Source organism: Gossypium raimondii, chromosome 11 (assembly GCF_025698545.1).
Source record: "Gossypium raimondii isolate GPD5lz chromosome 11, ASM2569854v1, whole genome shotgun sequence".
NCBI lineage: Eukaryota > Viridiplantae > Streptophyta > Magnoliopsida > Malvales > Malvaceae > Gossypium > Gossypium raimondii.
Genome location: NC_068575.1, coordinates 13072244 through 13092725, shown reverse-complemented (window position 1 = coordinate 13092725; position 20482 = coordinate 13072244). Strand labels below are relative to the sequence as shown.

Below are 20482 nucleotides of genomic sequence, written 5' to 3'. Positions count from 1 at the left end.
CCCTAACCTGCTAACCCTAGGTGCGAACCCTGGACTCGCGAGCCCTTAATGCAAACCTATACATGTGCTAGATAACTAGGCCTATAAATTCATATACAAATCCTATACATATGCCATTGTTTTTTTTTTGTTTACTCGTACAAATTATATGTGTCACTATACCAAAACAGGCTTTTAGCGGTGCTTTTTTAGGCCTTTAGCGACGCTTTCTAAAAAAACGCCGCTAAAGACAGCGTCGCTAACTTTAGCGGCATTTTTAGAAACAAACGCCACTAAAGACCGCGACCTTTAGCAGCGCTTTTCCCACAAACGCCGCTAAAGACCAAGACCTTTAGCCGTGCTTTTATCACAAAGGCCGCTAAAGACCAAGACCTTTAGCGGCGCTTTTCCCACAAATGCCACTAAAGCCCATGACCTTTAGCGGCGCTTTTCCAACAAACACCGCTAAAGAACATGACCTTTAGCGGCGCTTCTCGCAAAAACGCCGCTAAAAACATAGCCTTTAAAAAAAATCATTTCAATCAAATTATATTTATTTTTATGATAAATATTATATTATGTTTTATTTTCTAAATTTGAACTTTAAATATACTTTTAAGGATAAATAAAAAAAATATTATTTAAATTAAATTTTCTATGAAAATTTTAACTAAATATAAAAATTATGAATGAAGAAAACTAATAATGATTTTATGGTAGAAGTAAGAAACTAAAAAGAAAGAGAAAAATATGAATGAAGTACAAAATCATAAAAAGAAATCCGCAGATGATTTTCTAGCAAAACATTTTTACATGATTAGGTCATAAAATCCACATCTTCATTACACAAGAGAAAGGACTTTACATATCTAAAAGACCATAAAAGGCTTTGCACAAATAGGATGAAAGAAGCTAGAAAGGAGGTAAAAAATTGTACATCTTTATCAAGTAGGAAGAAGTTAAGTGCAATTGTTTACGCATTTCTGTCATCCTTACAATGACTTGAATGACCATGCTAAGAACACCAAGCCCCCTGACCGAAGCCAGAAAGAAAAGTTTCTATGAGAAACTGTGAGGGAATGGATGCAAGGAGCCGTACAAAAATTATGGTGAAAGATTGAAAGACCAAGCTTTATCTATAAGTCAGCCAAATACCTTCCAGCTCCCACCACAACAATCTTGTGGTTTGGAAAATCATCCAAAGATGGACCTTGTGCTCTTACAGTTCCTAACAATCCAGCAAGTGCAACTCTAGCAGTTCCCTAAGAGAATTAAGCAAGCACAACTTTCTAATATTGGTGGCATTCATAGTGATGCTGCAACAATCTAAGTTACACTAGAATTTAATCCTATCCATAAAAGTAGCAACTTGATAGGCCAAGTGCTCACTTGTACGTCATCATTAAACATGCAAAACCTTTCTCGATAGCGTTTTAGTGTTTCAAAGGCCCACTTCATTTGAAAACCTCAAACTGAATGGGGTAACCATCAAATAAACATCATGGCATGAGCATAAAACAAAAGTCTCACTTCTGAAAGAGAGAAACCTGTACAATAGCCTTAGGCCAACTTGTTAAAACTGCTTTGATGAACTCATCAATAATTGATAAATATTCTTCCCCTTCTAACCTTGGTTGTCTTAGTCTTAAATCTGTCCAAACCCCCAAAAAGAAACATGTCAAAAGAAATCTCCACAATCGGTAAATAAAACAAAGTACCACCAAGCATTTCATATGTTCCATTCTATGAATAACAAAGTAAATAAGCACATATTTTACTCACAAAGTGGGTCTTCAATTAGCTTTAGATTGTTAGTACCAACATCTAGCATAACTGGGAGTATCTGTCAGTGACAGATATTGATATAATAATTAAAGTTCTAACACAAGACAAGAGATTTGCCATCACAAGAAAATGTAAAATATGATAATAACATGGAGCAAACTTTTTCAACAAGATATAATCCACACACACATTTTGCTTAGCCATAAAAATTTAATAAAATTAAGTCAACCACTAGAATTACATCATCGAAACAACAACATAAAACACCAACAAAAAACAAAAACACCCTTATAAAAATAGGAAAACACCAGTAAACCAACAACTCTAAAGGCGAACCAAGCAAAAGATCACCACCACGCATAAAACATACAAACAAGATCAAATCACAACAATCGCCCTAGCATTAGCCATTCTGTTGGTATCAAAATCAAGATCCTCCATCAGCATCTCAAAGACTTCAACCTTAGTGTGAAAAACCAACTCCTTGATATCATCAACAAAGATTAGTGATTACAAATAATACCTAGAATCTTAAACCAGTATGCCTTTGCAGCACACTTTATAGCTATGGAGCATTAATAAACATAATACAACCATATGCCTAAACACCACCACTCTGATAGATAACATGATCATCCAAAACAAAACTTCATATTCAAGCACACAAAACCACCCGATCAGAAATTCAAATGCAGCAAAACAAAGGAAAATAATCAGCATTGACACAAAAAATTCAGACCAAAAAAATTCAGAACATATAGCTATCGACATTCTAAGATTTGATTTATGCAACAACAACATATCAACTCCTTTAAACATCTCCAGATTCTTAAAATAAGTAGAACTGCTTCCAACCCCAACCCTTCAGGCATACCATCTTTTAAAATCAATGTATCCAAAACACCAAAAATTAATGAAATTATTGATGCAAAAGGTTGAGTATTACTTCCTATGAGTTGGCTCAATATTCCACTGCTCTTTCTTCCACCCCTCTCTGAATATATGTAATATGTATACATATGTACATGTGTGCGTATAAATTCCAACTAATACAAAGAAATAGAATGTCTAGATTGTGTGATAGACTCTATTTTTAGGAGTTCACCATCTATAGACTGCTCCATTGTTTTTGTTTTTAATGTTATTTTGCATGTAAATAACTTCATTATATGTGTTATCGAAATTAGCATTAATTACTTTTGTTTCCTTTCTTAACTTTTATTCCATAATCTAGAGGTGATTACTTGAGAGAGAGAGAAATCATGTTTTTCTGAATGTTTAAGTTATTAGTTATTTTAATTTTAATATTTTTTTCTAGAGAGAAAATTTTAAAATTTGTAATTCACAAAATCATTCATGGTTTTTAAAATTTTGCAAGCAATTATCAAAGAGCTGTTAGGAGTTGAGGAAACTCAAAATGTTATATAGGTATTAGCTACTGCCATCTTGCAATGATTCATAGACATATACTCAAAATGTGCAGTAAGCAATAATTCATAACATGCACAAACTTACCTTTTGAGCAGGCCAATTATATATCATAGACATTATCTCTCATTTATCCTTTGCACTGAAATACATTCCACGTGGGCGTCTAAATAATCCAGAATAATTTTGGCATACCAGTCCTTATAATCCAGCAATTATAGCAACATTTCCAGGCCTTGACTCCGTTGGAGGCCGAACATGAGATACTCCCCAGCGACCTTGATTGATTCTTAATCACATTTCTTAAAAAGGGTGCTCTGAAATTCCCTTCCAAATCGCTCGAAAAATTTATCAAGACGTAAACCATCCTTTGCAATGATATGGTTTTACCAAGACGTAGCAATTAGTAATTACATGAACATTAAAATGAGTAATCATTTCAGAAATGAAATGTTTCAAACATTAAACCGTAGATGCACCACAATAATCATGAACAGCCCATCATTGAGTTCTCCATTTTTCATATAAAAAACTTAGCCTTTTAATATAAAGATAAAATAAGTAAATAACTAACATACCCAAAAGGTTCTTTGCTTCTATTTACCTGAATCGTCAGATTTGCATCAAACTCAACAAGCCATTTTTCACTATCAATCCTATTCAAAAAAATCAATGGGGTTGAACCCTAAAAAGAGAAGAAAGGTGGGTTTACCAACAAGAAGAACAAGGCGTTTAGCAGGAGGAGAGAAGCGAGGGGAGACAAGATCCATGCCATGAACAATGGGGGTCTTGAAGTAGATGTTGAAAATGCTTAACATGTAAACGGCATAGAGGATGACACCAAGTATAACCAGCCATGTTTCTCTTCTTTTAACCCATTGTCATCTCCTGGGTATGCTTGGTTTACGTAGCTTCGAATCTCGGTTACCCAAGATCCCATCTATATCCACCTTTTTCGTTACTTTGGTTCCTCTGTTGTAACCCAAAATTACTTGGTCTCACCTCTCTATAAACTCTTGCAAGAAAACCTAAAAGTGAAGAAGAAATTGGGAAAGACTCAGTTTAGGGTTTGGATTTGGTTGAAAAACTCTTGTAAGGTCTCCATGAATCTGTACCCTTTGAGGAGATGCAGAGGGCTGCCACTTTGGGGAAATTGGGGGGAAAGATAAAGGGAATCGAGGTACGGGAGAAATTGGGGGAAATAAAGGGAATCGATTGTGGGAAAAAGAAGGGGGAAAAATATATATTTCATTTGGAATTTTGGGATAAAAAATATATAAAAACACAAAACGACGTCATTTTGTAAAAATATTACTGGCGTTTGGAAGAAAAACGCCACTATTGCTCTTTTTTGTGGCGTTTTTATTTCTTACCTTTTGCGGCGTTTTTTCAAAAATGCCGCTAACGCTCTATTTCTTACAATTTTTATATTAAATTATTATATCTTTCATATAAATTTTAAATAAATAATTTTTTAAATTTTAAGTAATATTTAAAAGAATTAGATAAAATTATAATTTTTAGTTTTTGTATTTCATTTTTATTTGTTCTAATTTGGTCCTATCCAAAATAGATAGTTACTTATCCGTATCAATCTATTACTTTTCTTTTTTATTTATCAATTTTTTATAATATAATATTTAAATATATCAAATGGTTTAGATTAAATCTTTTAAATATAAAAGATTGTATAAAATTTTATTATTTAATAAATCTCAAGTAAACCTTAAATCGTAAACCATTTAATATATATAAAGTTCATCTATAATCTCTTAATTAATTTAAACTATAATCATAATCTTAATCTAAACCCTAAACCCCTAACCCCTATCTCCTAAACCTTAAATCATAAAACATAAACCCTAAACCCCTAACCCCTAACCCCTAACTCTAACCCTTAACCCCTCTTTTACAATTATATAAGAACTTAATTAATATATAAATTAAAAAATACTAATTAATCTAAACCTTAAACCCTAACCCGACCCAAAATCTTTAAACCATGAATCACTAACTCTGAACCTCTAACCCCTAACCCCTAACCCCTAACCCCTAACTACTAACCCCTAAACCTTATTTAATATATAAATTAAAAAACACTAATTAATCTAAACCTTAAACCCTAATCCCTAACCCCTAACCCCTAAACCTTATTTAATATAAATTAAAATACACTAATTAATCTAAACCTTAAACCCTAACCTAACATCGAATTCATAAACCCTAAATCACTAACTCTTAATCTCTAACCCCTAACCACTAACCCCTAACCCCTAAATCACAACCCTTAAACCAGAATCCCTAATCCATAATCCCTAATTCCATAATCTATAAACCTTAAAATTGTAACTCCTAAACCGGCCTTAAATCCTAAATTAACCATATACCCTAAACCATATATATTAAACCCTAAACTATAATGATAATTAATTAAATATTTTAAAATTAACACTATCGTATCTTTTACAATTATATATGAAATTATTTAATATATAAATTAAAATTAATCAGTCATGTATCCAAAAAATTTTAAACTTATTTTAAATAATAGTATTTTAATTTTTCCATTTTTAACAAATATTCAATTAAAAATAAATTAAATTTTAATTAATACAAATAAACAAATTAAATAGTAAATAGAAAGATAAAATATTTTTGCGGCGCTTTTTCAAAAACGCCGCTAAAAGCCTGAGCATTAGCGGCGCTTTTTCAAAAACGCCGTTAAAGATCTGAGCATCAGCGGTGCTTTTTCAAAAACGCCGCTAAAGATCTGAGCATCAGCGGCGCTTTTTCAAAAACGTCGCTAAAGCCCCGAAAGGTCAAAAAAACGATGCCGTTGGGCTTAGGTTTTTAGCGGCGTTTTTTGTCCAAACGCCACTAAAAGTGCCGCTAAAAGCCTGTTTTGGTGTAGTGTGTATATGTGATGTTGATATGAATGTATGCATGAACACATGCCATATAACACTTAGTATAAAATATTGAATGTAGCATCAAATGATGATAAAAAGCATAAAACATGCTAAGTTTATGTGCATAATTACATGAAATCAGGTATGGAGGATGGAGGGGTTCCGTAGGAGACACTGGAAAATTAAGACCACACCGAGAGTTAGTATTGCACGAAGTAGGTGGCAATGTCATCTAAACCAGACATGATGAGATGGTAGTTTAAAACACCATCAAAACCAAACCAAACCAGGATGATAGTTTAAAAAGTCATCAAAACTGGGAAACCAGCATGGTAAGTTATTATGGTAAAAGTCATCATCATAGGTGACAAGTGAACGACCATTATCACTAGAAATTAAACCCGGGATGGTTAGTTATTGTAGTGGGTTTTGGAGTGTCGAGCAATGCTCGAGAGCGGATAGGATGGGGTGGGTGGGAACTTAAAAATATAAATTGCATCATATATTATTCTTATTCACACTGAGCCGTTGTAAGCTCACTCCTCCTTTCTTTCCCTCTCAGGTAATACAAAAAATTAGGACTTGAATAACATTGGAGGGACTTAGACTAGACAACTATTTTTATTTATTTACAAGCTCTCTTTTAAGTTTTCTTTAATCAGTTTAATTGTGGGGTTGTAATTATCATTTATTTTGTCTTTTACATCGTAGGATTAGAACTGTTTAGTTTTTTTTTCGTATCTAAAGCATGATTTGTTTAAATTTCATAATTGCATGTTATTTTGGTTTAGAAAACTAGTATAAATATTTTCCGTTGTTTTTTTAAATAAAAGATTTTATAAATCTTTTTTCGAAAATCTTAGCCGTTTTCAAAACGCCAAGAGAATAATAACGAAATTGAATCTTTAAATAAAGTCGACTTAAAGATAATAAATGATTTCCTAAAATCAAAAGAACAATTTCCTTACAAAATAGACTAGTAGATTTCGAGGATCACTTTGATGATCAAATGTAACATCTGCGATTTAGCCAAAACTCCTAAACTAGATAAGGGGTGTTAAATTTATAGAGAATCATTTTCAAGACTTATATTCTTATTCAGAGTACATCAATTAATTAATTTGGAAGATTTAAAGTTTGGTCGGAGGCTCCCAAAAGAAATACTCTCCCGCAAGTACATGACCTAATAAAAAATCAACCTCATATAATTATCTAATCTAATAATTAAATATTCTCTCATAATTAATTAAATAATTTACACAACCCTATTCTAATTCTATTAAAATCATATGACTTTATTGTATTAGAATCTATGTATAAGTTTATTTAATATTTTGAATAAAATAAACTACAAAGACTACTTAATTTAATTTTCACTATGAACTCAATTATTTAATTTATTCATCCATTAAATAGTAATAGGAAGAAATTAAATTAATCATGTATTGACATATCACATAATCTAATACAAATACAAAGTAAAAGTACGTTTTGCTATGTCGTGTAAGAGTTGCGACCATAATAGTTGAAACAAGTAAACTTTGTACACAAGAATAATTAACAATTTCAAATTTAACCTAGGTCGGCAGAGCATTACTTTGAGAACTAATTCACTTAGATCAACATAATATAAAAAATAACAATTTAATTTCAACCCTTAACTCATAAATTGTAGTCTCACCTTTGCACATATAAGTGTAGTTCTCCGTACCTACTTACTCAATCATTTAGTAGGTATACAAAATCATTCAAATATTAAATTCACCCAATAGCACAGTTTCTCTCTTGAACAAATAAATTTAATCACTCAGTTATCTTTATGAACAAAGTCGGTAATGTATAAGATTTAAATTGCAAACATAACTATCTCAAATAATTTTATTAGAGTAATTTTGTAAACTCTCCATTAAACTACTCGACAAAGTCATATCTATAATTGTGGATACCGATTAAAGTTGCAAGGGTAAGTAAAATAGAAGGATGGGATGTTAACATGTCCTTTTCTGTTATTCCTAATCTAATTTACTAAAAGTGTTTAGAAAAATTCTCCAATCTTGTAGTTTTGGTTAAACATTTTACTAAGTTTAGAAGTATTGCCAAACTATATAATCCCCTCTCTTGTGATTGAAGGATAGTACAGAGTTTTAATTAAATAATTATTTAAATAAGTTCATTGGAACAAAATGGGTGTGGAGAAGAAGATCATGGTGCTGTGGGTTTGTGCAATGCTGGTAAGCTCAATGTTGATGGAAGAGGGTGCAAATGCGGAAGAAATTAGCAACGGAGCAATGGGAAAAAATCTTGAACAGCCATGCAAACAAGGGATGGGTAATTGTGTGCCAAAACCCTCCTCTGGTTATAATAGAGGATGTGAAGAGGTCGAAAGATGCCGACATGGTCCCTAATTCACCATCCTTCATTTACCACAATCGGAAAATGCACTTAAAATACCACGCACAAGATTGACTTCTCCCTCCCATCTAATCTATAATAATTTATGGGCAAAATAAAAGGAAGAATTAGTTGTTTCGTATGTTGATTTGTTCCTTATTGTTGTGACCCACGCATTCCAGAAACATATCCTTGAATAAAGTATTTTATTTTTAATTTTTTTGGTTTTTTTCTGCTTTTTGTGCGTTCTAATGCTTTTCTTTTTTACTATATGCAATCATTCACCTATAAAATTCTTTTAGGTAATATTTAGATTTTAGGTTGGAAACTTAAAGAAAATTTATGCCCAGAAGTTGATTATGCGCGAGAATGGTATTAATATCTTGCAATGTTCAAAATTGATACATGCTAAATATGTGTTATCATTGATTCAAAGAATTAAAATTTTAATTTTAATATTTATTTAGTTATGATATTGTACATATTTAAATGAAAATTTATATTACTTCCCAAGTGAATTACATTTTGAAAATAGAAAACAGATTTCACTATTTTTGAAATAAGGGATTTTTATTTCACAAAAAAAATTGATTCAGTTGATATGAAGGAGGACATTTTCTTATAGATTAGGAAACGTGGTATAGTTATATATAGTCATTTGACACTCTAATAAATCTTCATGTATATTTATATTCCAATTTTGAAGATTCAATATTAAATAATTTTTTATTATTTATTAATACATATTTGCTAAAATTTAAGAAACCTTAAACATGTATTTTAGATAATTTATATTTGTATAAGAATTATAATATAATCATTCCTCTAATAAAAAGGCTAAAACTCAATACAATATACTATTTTCATAAGATTTTCAATTTAATCCAATGCCTTCAAAACATGAAAAGTGACTTTTCTTGTTCAACAAGTAATCTATCTTGGGTTGTAGGAGATCAATCTTTTATGTGTTCAATTTCAACTCAATTGATCTTCAAGTTTTGTGCTTTACACGTCCAAATATGTTCAAAATAAACAACTTAATGCTTTTGTTCTAAAATCTACCAACACTCTAAAACAAGCAAGTAGGGCAATAAAACAATACTTGAAATTGTGACAATTGTTTTAGCCACAGGAACAAACTTGCCTCTAAATGTGTCAACACATTCAAATTATATTTAACTTAAAAATAATTTAAAATATCAATTTAATCAATATTTATATTAAGTATATAAATCATATATATTATTAGAAGGAAAAATAAAATAAATAAATATATATGATTAATTATATTTACTATTTTATCAATATAATTCTAGTTCTTAATTTGAAAATTTACTTTAAATTATTTAAAAGTTTTCATAATTTAAATTCTTACACTTTCTAAAGTAAACAGTGTTACGAAGTAATTAATAGTTTATTCAACATAATTACTACACTTAAAATATTCTTAACTTATTTATTCAAAAAATATTCTCAACTTATAATTAACATGAACATTTTGTAGCCTAAGACTATTTGGAGATTATTAACTTATTATTAAAAAATCTTATTTCAAAAAAAATTCTACGTGTATATTAATTTTGAAATTCTATTGCAATCACTATTTATGATTGAATGGATAAGTTATTGTAATCACAAAGTTAGATGCATATACTTTTTTAATTTCTTATACACGCTTATATTTAGCGGATTTTGTAGTGCTTATCAATTTCTTTCATGCATGATTATTGATTTTAATTAATTTAAGTATATATTGTTATAAATATTATTAAATGGATGCTCATTATGATAAACCTTTTATTTTTATCTTATTGTAACTCATTTCATATTTATATATTAAAAATGAGGAGTCTAATCTCCTATATATATATATATATATATATATAGGAATATACTAATTATAATAATAATAGAAAAGAAGAGAAACCCAATAGAAATCTCCCATTTATTTGCATCCATTATTATTATTATTATTATTATTATTATTATTATTATTATTATTATTAAAACGGGCAGGCTTTAATTTTGACAATGAAAACAAATACGGGAGTCGCCACCAATCTTTGTTGATGAAGTGTGATTGGGTCACCTCGTAAAACAGTTGTTTTTAATAAACGGTTTAGATTTATTAAAACAATGCTTTTGGTCTGCAAAATTCAAAAAAACAGGTTTGGGAGTTAGTTACGTACGAAGAAGGATTAGCACTCTCGTAACGCCCAAAAATTGGTACCTAGTTGATTAATTAGTGTCTTAATGTCGAAAATTGAAAACTTTAAAGAGATTTAAAATACGATTCTTTTAAAAAAAACTTGTATAAATCAAATTACCCGTTAAGACCCTCTCTTTTCGGAGAGAGAAAATGTCACACCCAATGAGTTAGGGCATGATATTTCACCTCCTAAAAAATGAGCTTGTCCAAAATACTCGTGCAATAAAATTTAAAAGGATATTCAATTTGTTTAAGTCAGATGAAGAAATCGCAGCCCAATACGTTAGGGCACAATTTCTCAAAATTCTAAACATTGAATATTGTCTTTATTATTATTTTAAAAAAATCCTCATCTCGAGAAAACAACGTGTCATATCCAATGCATTAGGACACAACATATTGAATTCCCGATAATGAGCTTTTTATTTATGTTTTTTGATTAAAGAGCATTCTCGATTGTTTAGATTCAACGAAGAAAATTGGAACCCAATACGTTAGGGCTCAATCCTCTCGAAGATCCCAAATATCGAGTATTGCCTTTATTTAGAAAAATTTTCCTTTTGAATTTGGATAAAAATTATATATAACGGAATAACTATTATGATAATGCAAGTAAAAATAATACGAAGCAGATAAAAGATAAATAAATAAGATGATGAATATATAATAAAAAATCAATCATATATACACAATAACAAGTAAATAAACAAATAAAAACTAAAGCACTTAAATAATAATAATAATAATAATAATAATAATAATAATAATGGGCATGTAAATAAATAACTAAATGAACACCAAATGAAGCAATAATAACGATAAAGAAAATGAATAAAATTATAAAATATATATATGTATATATGTACGTATATTAAAATTATAAAGTATAATATATATATATGTATATGTAAGTTGTAAAATATAGGATAATATATATATATGTATATGTGATTTATAAAATATAAAAGAAATGTGTAAAAGAGGTTATATTTTGAAATCTAAAGCATATATATAAGTGTGTATATATATATATTTATGAAAACAAAATATGTATATAGATATATAGATATGTATATAAATTATAAAACATAAAATATAAATATGTATATACACACATATATAGATAAGTTATAAAATATGTACACGTACATGTATATATGTATATATATTATAAAAGTGTATGTATATATAATTATAAAGTATACGAAGTATGGAAGTATGCATATGTATATAGATCCAAGTATGTATGTATATAATTAAATCTAAAATTACAAAGGTATAAATAATAATAAGCATGATAATAGTAATAACAATATTAAAAACAATAATATTAAAAATAATGATAACATTATTGAAATTAATTAATTTAATAGCAAAAATATAACAAAAAGGGACTAATTTAAACTGAAAACAGAACTTTGGGGGTCTAAATCGCAAATAAATTAAAAAGGAGTGGCCTGTACTGAAATAGAACGCGCTGAAGGCACGAGGGATCGATCAGGCAATATCCATATAAATTTTCTTCTTTCAACAGCACATATGAACTCACTCAGGTACCTTTCTGCGGCAGTGTTTTGAAGGCAGAAACAGTATTCTCAAACTTAATCTGAGGCAGAGGAGCACCAGTTTGCTTTATAGCACAAGCCATTTTGTCCTCCAGAGGGCAACGTGCTTTCAGCATCGAAAATACGTGAGTGTTCAACCTCCTCGCTTCCTTCATTGCTTCTAACATGCTATCCCATCCCTTTTCAAATAGTAATGCCATTAAAGATTGACCAACCAAGAAGCAACAAGTTATACATGAACAATCAACGACCAATCAAGAAGCAACAAGTTATACATGAACAACCAACGAGCATGTGTGAAAATAAATTCAGGTCATTTTGGCTACACAAGCCTCATTTTATCACGTCACTCAAAACCAAAACTGTAGTGATAATCAGTAGACTCATTTCTGAAATAGCTATTTAGCCTGGCCGTAGAGCTCGGATCTCAACTCAAAATGAGTCGTAAGTATGGAGAAAACTGTGAATTTGGTTTTCAATATACATTAACAGATAAACCTTCGGTTTAAAGCAATCATGCAGAATAAGGACTTTTGGATCCTGTACCTGGCCAGAATGAGGACTTTTATGGGTTTGCATGATTGATGCAGCTTCATCTTCCGCAACATTTAGGATTTGTATGAAAAATCAAATAGCTCGAAATGCAGCTGTTTGCCGAGCAAGTATTTTATGGTACAGCCGCCCCAAGCAACTGAATCCCCCAGCATATCATGATTGTTAGGCTGTAATTGAGCAGACTGTTATAGATACCCGTGGTTCAAGAAGAAAAAAGGAAGTGTTAGTAGAAGGTATTAAAAACATACATTTTTAAGGGGAAGCAAGGTGTAATTTTGCTACTCCAGCTCTTCATATTCCTTAAAGTTCTTGTATATATGGTTATATATACGATAGAAATTCTTTGAGGTTGTGATGTCAATGAACCCAGTCTTTGGGACAGCACTTGTGATGTCTATAAACTTGGAAGATACAAAATGTTACAAGTTACAAATTTGATTAAGAAAATACTTTAACAGATGAAGAAGAAAATATAGAAATGCCAGAACCAATTGATACTGATCAAACAGATCATGATCTTCATGCAAAAAAGAAAATTAGAGTCAGATTTTCAAAAAGATGATTATTTAAGATCTTTTCATAAAAACTATGAACAAGATGAAAATACAACTAGAATTTTTTGTAATCAAACCAAAAACATTGCTACTAATGAAATAAAATTTGAAAATTTAGGAGAATCATCTACTCAATCAATCCCACATAGAATAGATGATCTAAATAAAAGAAATGTTGCTCAAAGAGGAATATATTTAGATCTAACTAAAATTCCTATAGCAGACTATGAAAAAATCATAGATGATTGGGCACAATCTATGACTATAGTAGTTAACAACAACATGTGGTCAACGGAAATTTTTTAAACTACTTTGTTGGAACATTTTATGTGGATGTTCTACAATTCCTAAGAAGATGAGAAGAATCAGAAAAAAGAAAAGAACAAAATGGGTAGTTAATCAACCAGATTCAAACTCCTAAAGATTTATTAAAAGGGTTAACTTATATTTTAAAAATAGAATTTTGTGGATATCTTGATAAAAAAGACCAAGATTGTCTATCTAGTAATGTATTGTCAAAAATTAAATTATGTGATATCGATATCTAGAAGAATTTTCTAAAATTTTCTTCATGAATATCAAAAACTAAAAATAAAATATAAATTTATGGAAAATCAATATTTCCATAAATTATCACCACCATGGGATGAGATTTGTATAAAAAAATACGATTCTTATTTAGAAAAGCATAGTGAAATATCGGGGTAGAATAAAAATCATAGATTCTATAGGAAATTGAATTAATTTTGCAAAAAGAGAGAATAACTATTTATTGTTTACAAAGTAAGGCCTCTAAACAAATTAAGCATAAACTAAGTACTAAACATTATACAAAAATTCTAAAAATGAATGTAAATTTGGATGTAAATTAGTACGTCCAATACTTATAAAAAAATAGAAGATATAAGCTAGTTAGATGGAAACCGAAATAAAAAAATACTGGTTATAATAAAAGAATAAATTTATTAGAAGAAAAACTTCTAAAAATCCTAAAAACAAAAATGTAAGTGTTTCATATGTGATGAATAAGGTCATATAGCACCAAATTGTCTTAATAAAGGAAAAGTGCAAGAAAAATGATTAAAAGACTTGAAGAACATGATTTAGAAATATGTTCGAAGAAGAAATAAATCTCGAGGAAATATTTTATGAATTAATATCGAAACAAATTTTGATACGATGAAGAAGAATATATATTTATGTTTAATATAGGAAGCAGTTCAAATAACCAGTTAGAAGAAATTCTTAAGAATGAACTACAATATATAAAATTAGGAAATATAATTGAGAAGAAAAGACTTTTCGATGAAAAGATAGAAAAAATTAATAAAAATCATATTTCTAAAGAAGAAATTTATAAAATATCTAAATATAAGATATGGTGTGAAAGATGAGAAAATATAAGTGGTAATAAAGTTGCCAAAGACACTAGAGGTGGATTAACATAAATCCCACTATTTAATACAACTATAACAAATACAAATGATAAATTGGTTTTACCCTTAAATACTCAAATAGAGGAATATGAGGAAAATCCACCGATAGGGATGAAAACAGTTCATATTCCAATTTTTCCCATAGAACCAAATAGAAACTGTGTATCTTCTAGAAACACTAGAATGGAATATAAACAAACTTCGATAATACTCCAACAAATAAAACTTGGAGCAAGTGATGTAGTTACATTTTCAAATTTCCAATCCAGAAAATATTACACATATATTGAAATTACATTTCAATTTAGAGAATATAAAACATATTCTTTACATGCTTTATTAGATATTGGAGGCACTACACCAAAACAGGCTTTTAGTAGCACTTTTAGCGGCGTTTGGACAAAAAACGCCGGTAAAAATCAAGCATTAGCGGCACTTTATGGAAATCGCCACTAAAGATTGAGCATTAGTGGCGTTTTTCAAAAAACGCAGCTAAAAATAAGCATTAGCGGCGTTTTTAAAAAAAAGGCCGCAAAAAACATAAGCCCAACAGCGTCGTTTTCTGACCTTTCGTGGCTTTAACGGCGTTTTTAGAAAAGCGCCGCTAATGCCTGGGTCTTTAGCGGCGTTTTTGGAAAAGCGCCGCTAAAAATATTTTATCTTACTTGATTTATTTATATTAATTAAATAAAATTCAATTTATTTCTAATTGAATATTTAAAATCTTCAGAAAAAATAATAACACGTAGAAATAATTTGAAAATAGAACACATGGAAAAAATAAAATACTATTATTTAAAATAATTTTAAAGTTTTTTGGGTATATGATTACTGATTGTTTTTTAATTTATATATTAAATTTTTTTATATAATCGTAAAAGAAATAGTATTAATTTTAAAATATTGAATTAATTATCACTATAGTTTAGGGTTTTTGGTTTAGAGTATATGATTAATTTACGATTTAAGGCCAGTTTAGGAGTTACTATTTGAAGGTTGAGGGAGTATGGATTTAAGGATTATGTATCAGGGATTATGGTTTAAGGGTTGGGATTTAAGGTTTAGGGGTTAGGGGTTAGGGGCTTAGGGGTTAGACATTATGGGGTTAAGAGGTAGGGATTTAAGGTTTAAGGATTTAGGGGTCAGGTTAGGGTTTTGGGTTTAGATTAATTAGTTTTTTTAATTTATATTTTAAATATGTTCTTATATATACAATTGTAAAAGAGATAACAATAAATTTGTTTAGGGTTTTTAGTTTAGGGTATATGATTAATTTAAAATTTAAGGCCAGTTTAGGAGTTACTATTTTAAGGTTTATGAAGTTTGGATTTAGGGATTATGGAACGGGGATTATGGTTTAAGGGTTGGGATTTAAGGTTTAGAGGTTAATTAGGGGTTAAGGGTTTAGGGGTTAGACATTTTGAGGTTAAGAATTAAGGATTTAGAGTTTAGGCCCCAGGGGTCGGGTTAGGGTTTTGGGTTTAGATTAATTAGCTTTTTAATTTATATTTTAAATATGTTCTTATATAATTGTAAAAGAGATAATAATAAATTTAATATATTGAAATTATGAGTATAGTTTAAATTATTTAAGAGATATATAATAGATAGACTTTATATGTATTGAATGGTTAATTTAGGGTTTAAGGTTAAGGTTTACTTGAGATTTATTAAATGATAAAATTTTATACAATTAATTAATGCTTTTATATTTAAAAATTTTTAATCTAAACCATTTGATATATTTAAATATTAATTTAAATAGAATTAATAAATAAGTTAAAAAAATAATAGATTGATATGGATATTTAGGTAAAATTTTTATCAAAACGCCACCGTTTATCTTCAATAAATTAATTTTTAGTGGTGTTTTTACATAAACGCCAGAATTATGCATTAAAATTTAGTAAAACGGGGCTGTCTCTTTTCAGTACTTTAATTTTTAGTGGCGTTTTTGTTAAAAACGCCACAAAAAATCATTTTACTTTAAAAAAAAAGCGCGTAAACAACCCGCTTTCATTTTTCAACCAAATCCAAACCCTAAAGTGCGCCTCTCCCAATTTCTTCTTCACTTTGAAGTTTGAGCAGATCGGATGGTTCGTTCATCCAAGGTGGTCAATGTGGGAACTAGATCAGGGCTAATTTCTGGGAAGTCATATGCGACGAGCATGAAGTTGACAACACTGGAAAATATAACGGTGACTCCGACCTTCAGTTGGAGTGCATCAATGTCTACTACAATGAAGCCAGTGGTGGAAGGTATGTCCCACGCGCTGTTCTCATGGATCTGGAGCGCTATTCTCATGGATCTGGAGCCGGGCACTATGGATTCCGTCAGATCTGGTCCTTTTGGACAAACCTTTCGCCCCGATAACTTCGTCTTCGGACAGTCTGGTGCTGGCAACAACTGGGCCAAGGGTTCTTACACGGAAGGAGCTGAGCTCATTGATTCTGTTCTTGATGTTTTCAGGAAAGAGGCTGAGAATTGTGATTGCTTACAAGGTATAAACCCTACAGCTTTGACCCTTTTTTTTCTTTTCCCCAAAGCACTTTTAACCTATAGGTTTTGTTGAGATCTCTGTTTTTTGGTTCTTGGTTTAATGTTAAATTTATCCTTTCACCCCCGTCGATTTTGGATCTCATAATTTATTTTTGGTTCTTGGGTTCAGTAAGCTATTTTGGGTGCTTTCCAAGAGATTTTCTTTCATTTTCCCTTCTCCTATTTCGGTGGATTTTAGGGAGGTCTTTTATTTCATCTTTAGTGCTGATATATTTCTCCTTAGTTTGGACTATGTCTTCTTGTCTGTTATACCTACTGAACACTTCTATTTTGAAGTAAAATTGTTATAAACAACATGGAGGTTTTATTAAGCAAACTTTAGCAAGGGACTTCACAAACTTTAGCAAGGTTAGTTTGGCTTAAAAATTCTATGTTGAATGGATATTTTCCTTTGAGTGTAACTCTTCTAATGTTCAGCTGAGAGAAAGAAGTTATTAACATTGCTTACCATGCAGCAATGAAATCTCAGAACCTACTGCTTCCGCTTCTGAGGTTTTCGAGTTAGTGGGCGTGTACGTTAGACCAGTAGCTCATTTCTAGTGTTGTTAAAAAAGGCTTTAGATGATAATACTTGTATTTTGACTGTAATTCTGGCAGAGAACGGAGACAATGCAAGGGCAAAGTCTTCAGCAGCACTTTTTCCTGCTTCTAATGAATTATATGTACATCATATCACTATCAAAATCTATTTGTTGGGTTGTTCAATTAACTTTAGCGACTTAATTGTGAAATCTTTCTTCTTTTTTGCCTTCTTAATGTGTTGCAACATATAGTTGATTTCAATTTTCCAAGGTTAGCAGATTTTAGAGCTACAATATCTGGTGCAAACAAATTGCAATGCCAGCAAGTTATTGAAGAGTTGGATGTAAGTGCACTGGATACAATGTACTATTGATTACTGATCTTTTTTGAGATCTTTTTCTGGTTTAGTTGGTTTTATATTTGATTAGGATATCACAAGTCTCAAACATCTAGTATGTGAATTATCCTGGAATAGGCATTGACCTGTTTGTTTGATTTTATATATTTGGAGATTGGAGTAATTATCTTTTTTCTTGTTAAACTGTTCTGTACTGTTTTCATTAGGTGCATAAGCGGTTGCAACTTACACTGGAATTAGTAAAAAAGGAAATGGAAATCAGCAAGATTCAGGTACTTGATGCCATTGAATCTCCTTGCACCTCTACGTTATTTAAACCTTTTTGTTGTTGTTGTTTGATTTGAGTAGGTCTAAATCATTTGAAGCATACTTTTAGGACTCAATTCCGAAAGCAATCGAGGAAAAGATAAGTGGTGAACAACGCTGATACTTGTTGAATGAGCAGCTTAAGGCAATAAAGAAGGTATTTTTATTCCAATATATTATTATTATGTATGTTCTTTTTGCTAATGCTTTTACCAATTTATCTTTAAATATAGTCTAATATGCCCCCATATAATCATTTTATTTTCTTTGAACTCTTGTCTCTATTCTTTATTCCAACCTTTCCTCTGTAGAAATTGGAATGAATTTCATTTTTTTTCTGGTGCAGGAACTTGGGTTAGAAACAGACGACAAAACTGCACTTTCAGGTTAGTTCTGTTTCTTGTCATCTTTGGCACAATCACAAGATAGTATTTACCCATTTGCGTTTCCTCTATCTCTCACACACACACAAAAATGGTCATTTGCGTGCATGGATGCTCCTCTTGAACATTGTTGTTGAAGTAATTTTTCTTACAGATGAAGAACTAGACTAATTGTTTATTTTCAGACTTTTTTTTCCAATAAAAAGTAACTTTCTGAATTTCAATTATATTATAATAATATAACAGCAATTTCTAGTCTATGTTAACCACCAAGCATAAGTTGCTACACAATTGTAGTTATCTTTTTAAATAATACTAATTTTGTCATGTAGTTACTCAAAGAGGGCAGATGCTACTGAGGATTTGCAAGAAGCCATGGATGTATTTTTCTTTGGTCACACATGGAGTGATAAGTAAAGTTTTCTTTTGTTGTTTCACCACTACGGAAAATTAAGGTGATGTTTTTATTATTAGACTAAAAATAAGGACGACATTGAGAAATGAAATATGTAGCCAAAATTTTGTTCCCTGTGTAAGTAACATATACTCGTACAGTTCAATCAATTCAGCGCTGCAAGAAAACGGAAGCGAATGTATAATAACCGTGTATTGTAGTACTGATTTTTGTTATATATTAATGAAAAGAATATGTGTTCTTTTACTTTTATTGCCATATTATAGGTGAATGTTGAAATTTATTACTATAATTTATTTTACTTTTATTGTTAATGAAAAGTAATACATTCAAAATAAAATTTGACCATTCTATTTGTTATTATAAAAATTCATTTAATAAAAATGCTTTTAGTGGCGTTTTCTTTAAAAGCGTCGCTAAAGGTCATGCTTTTTAGCTGCGTTTGTGATAAAAGCGCCGCTAAAGATCATGTTTCTTTAGCGGCGTTTTTGGGTAAAGCGCCGCTAAAGGTCATGTTCTTTAGTGGCGTTTTTTATGAAAGCGCCGCTAAAGGTCCTGTTCTTTAGCGGCGTTTTTTTTCAAAGCGCCGCTAAAGGTCATAAAAACGCCGCTAATTTAGCGACGTTGTCAATAGCAGCGTTTTTTGCGGCGCTTGTGGAAGCACCTCAAATTTTTAGCGCCGCTAAAGGCCTAAAAAAACGTCGCTAAAAACTAGTTTTGGTGTAGTGAGGTACAACTAATAGTTGCAGAAAAAATGCCATTCCTTTAGAAAAATGGGAACTTATGAAGTATCCAATAAGAGTCATAGGAATAGATGGTAATGAAACCATAATTCAATATAAAGCTAGAAATGTACAAATCTACATAAATAATGTATGATTTGTGATATCTAAAATATTATACTTTCCAAAGATGCATGGAGATATATTATTAGGTAATAATTTTATATATCAACATTTACCATTTTCTAGTGATAAAATTTAATTATGTTATTTGTAGAAAAAACTTTTATAGAAATACCTTTAGTAGAAAATCATAAATTTGTTTGTGATAAAAATTTACACCACCAAGAAAAGAACAAATTAAACACCTTGAAACAAGTCATTGTTTGTTTAAAATATTAGATA

The 20482-nt window shown here is 30.2% G+C and overlaps 1 protein-coding gene and 1 pseudogene across 6 annotated transcripts; one reads left to right on the top strand and one right to left on the bottom strand.

The window, feature by feature from the left end:
- Nucleotides 1-12250: 12250 nt before the first annotated feature.
- LOC105801227 (protein PIR-like) overlaps nucleotides 12251-20482 on the bottom strand; it is a 100622-nt pseudogene continuing 92390 nt past the window's right edge.
- On the top strand, nucleotides 16804-19601 carry LOC105804582 (tubulin beta chain). Of its 6 annotated transcripts, none has more exons than XM_052623759.1 (6): nucleotides 16806-17313; nucleotides 18145-18236; nucleotides 18458-18523; nucleotides 18600-18714; nucleotides 18904-18943; nucleotides 19273-19601. In XM_052623759.1, the coding sequence occupies exons 1-4, from the start codon at nucleotides 16905-16907 to the stop codon at nucleotides 18603-18605; spliced, it is 573 nt and encodes a 190-aa protein (XP_052479719.1). In that variant the 5' UTR covers nucleotides 16806-16904; the 3' UTR covers nucleotides 18606-18714; nucleotides 18904-18943; nucleotides 19273-19601. The 6 variants fall into 6 exon arrangements, with proteins under 6 accessions (XP_052479718.1, XP_052479719.1, XP_052479720.1 ...); XM_052623760.1 differs by having other exon boundaries at nucleotides 16809-17313; nucleotides 18172-18236; XM_052623755.1 differs by having other exon boundaries at nucleotides 16809-17313; nucleotides 18628-18714.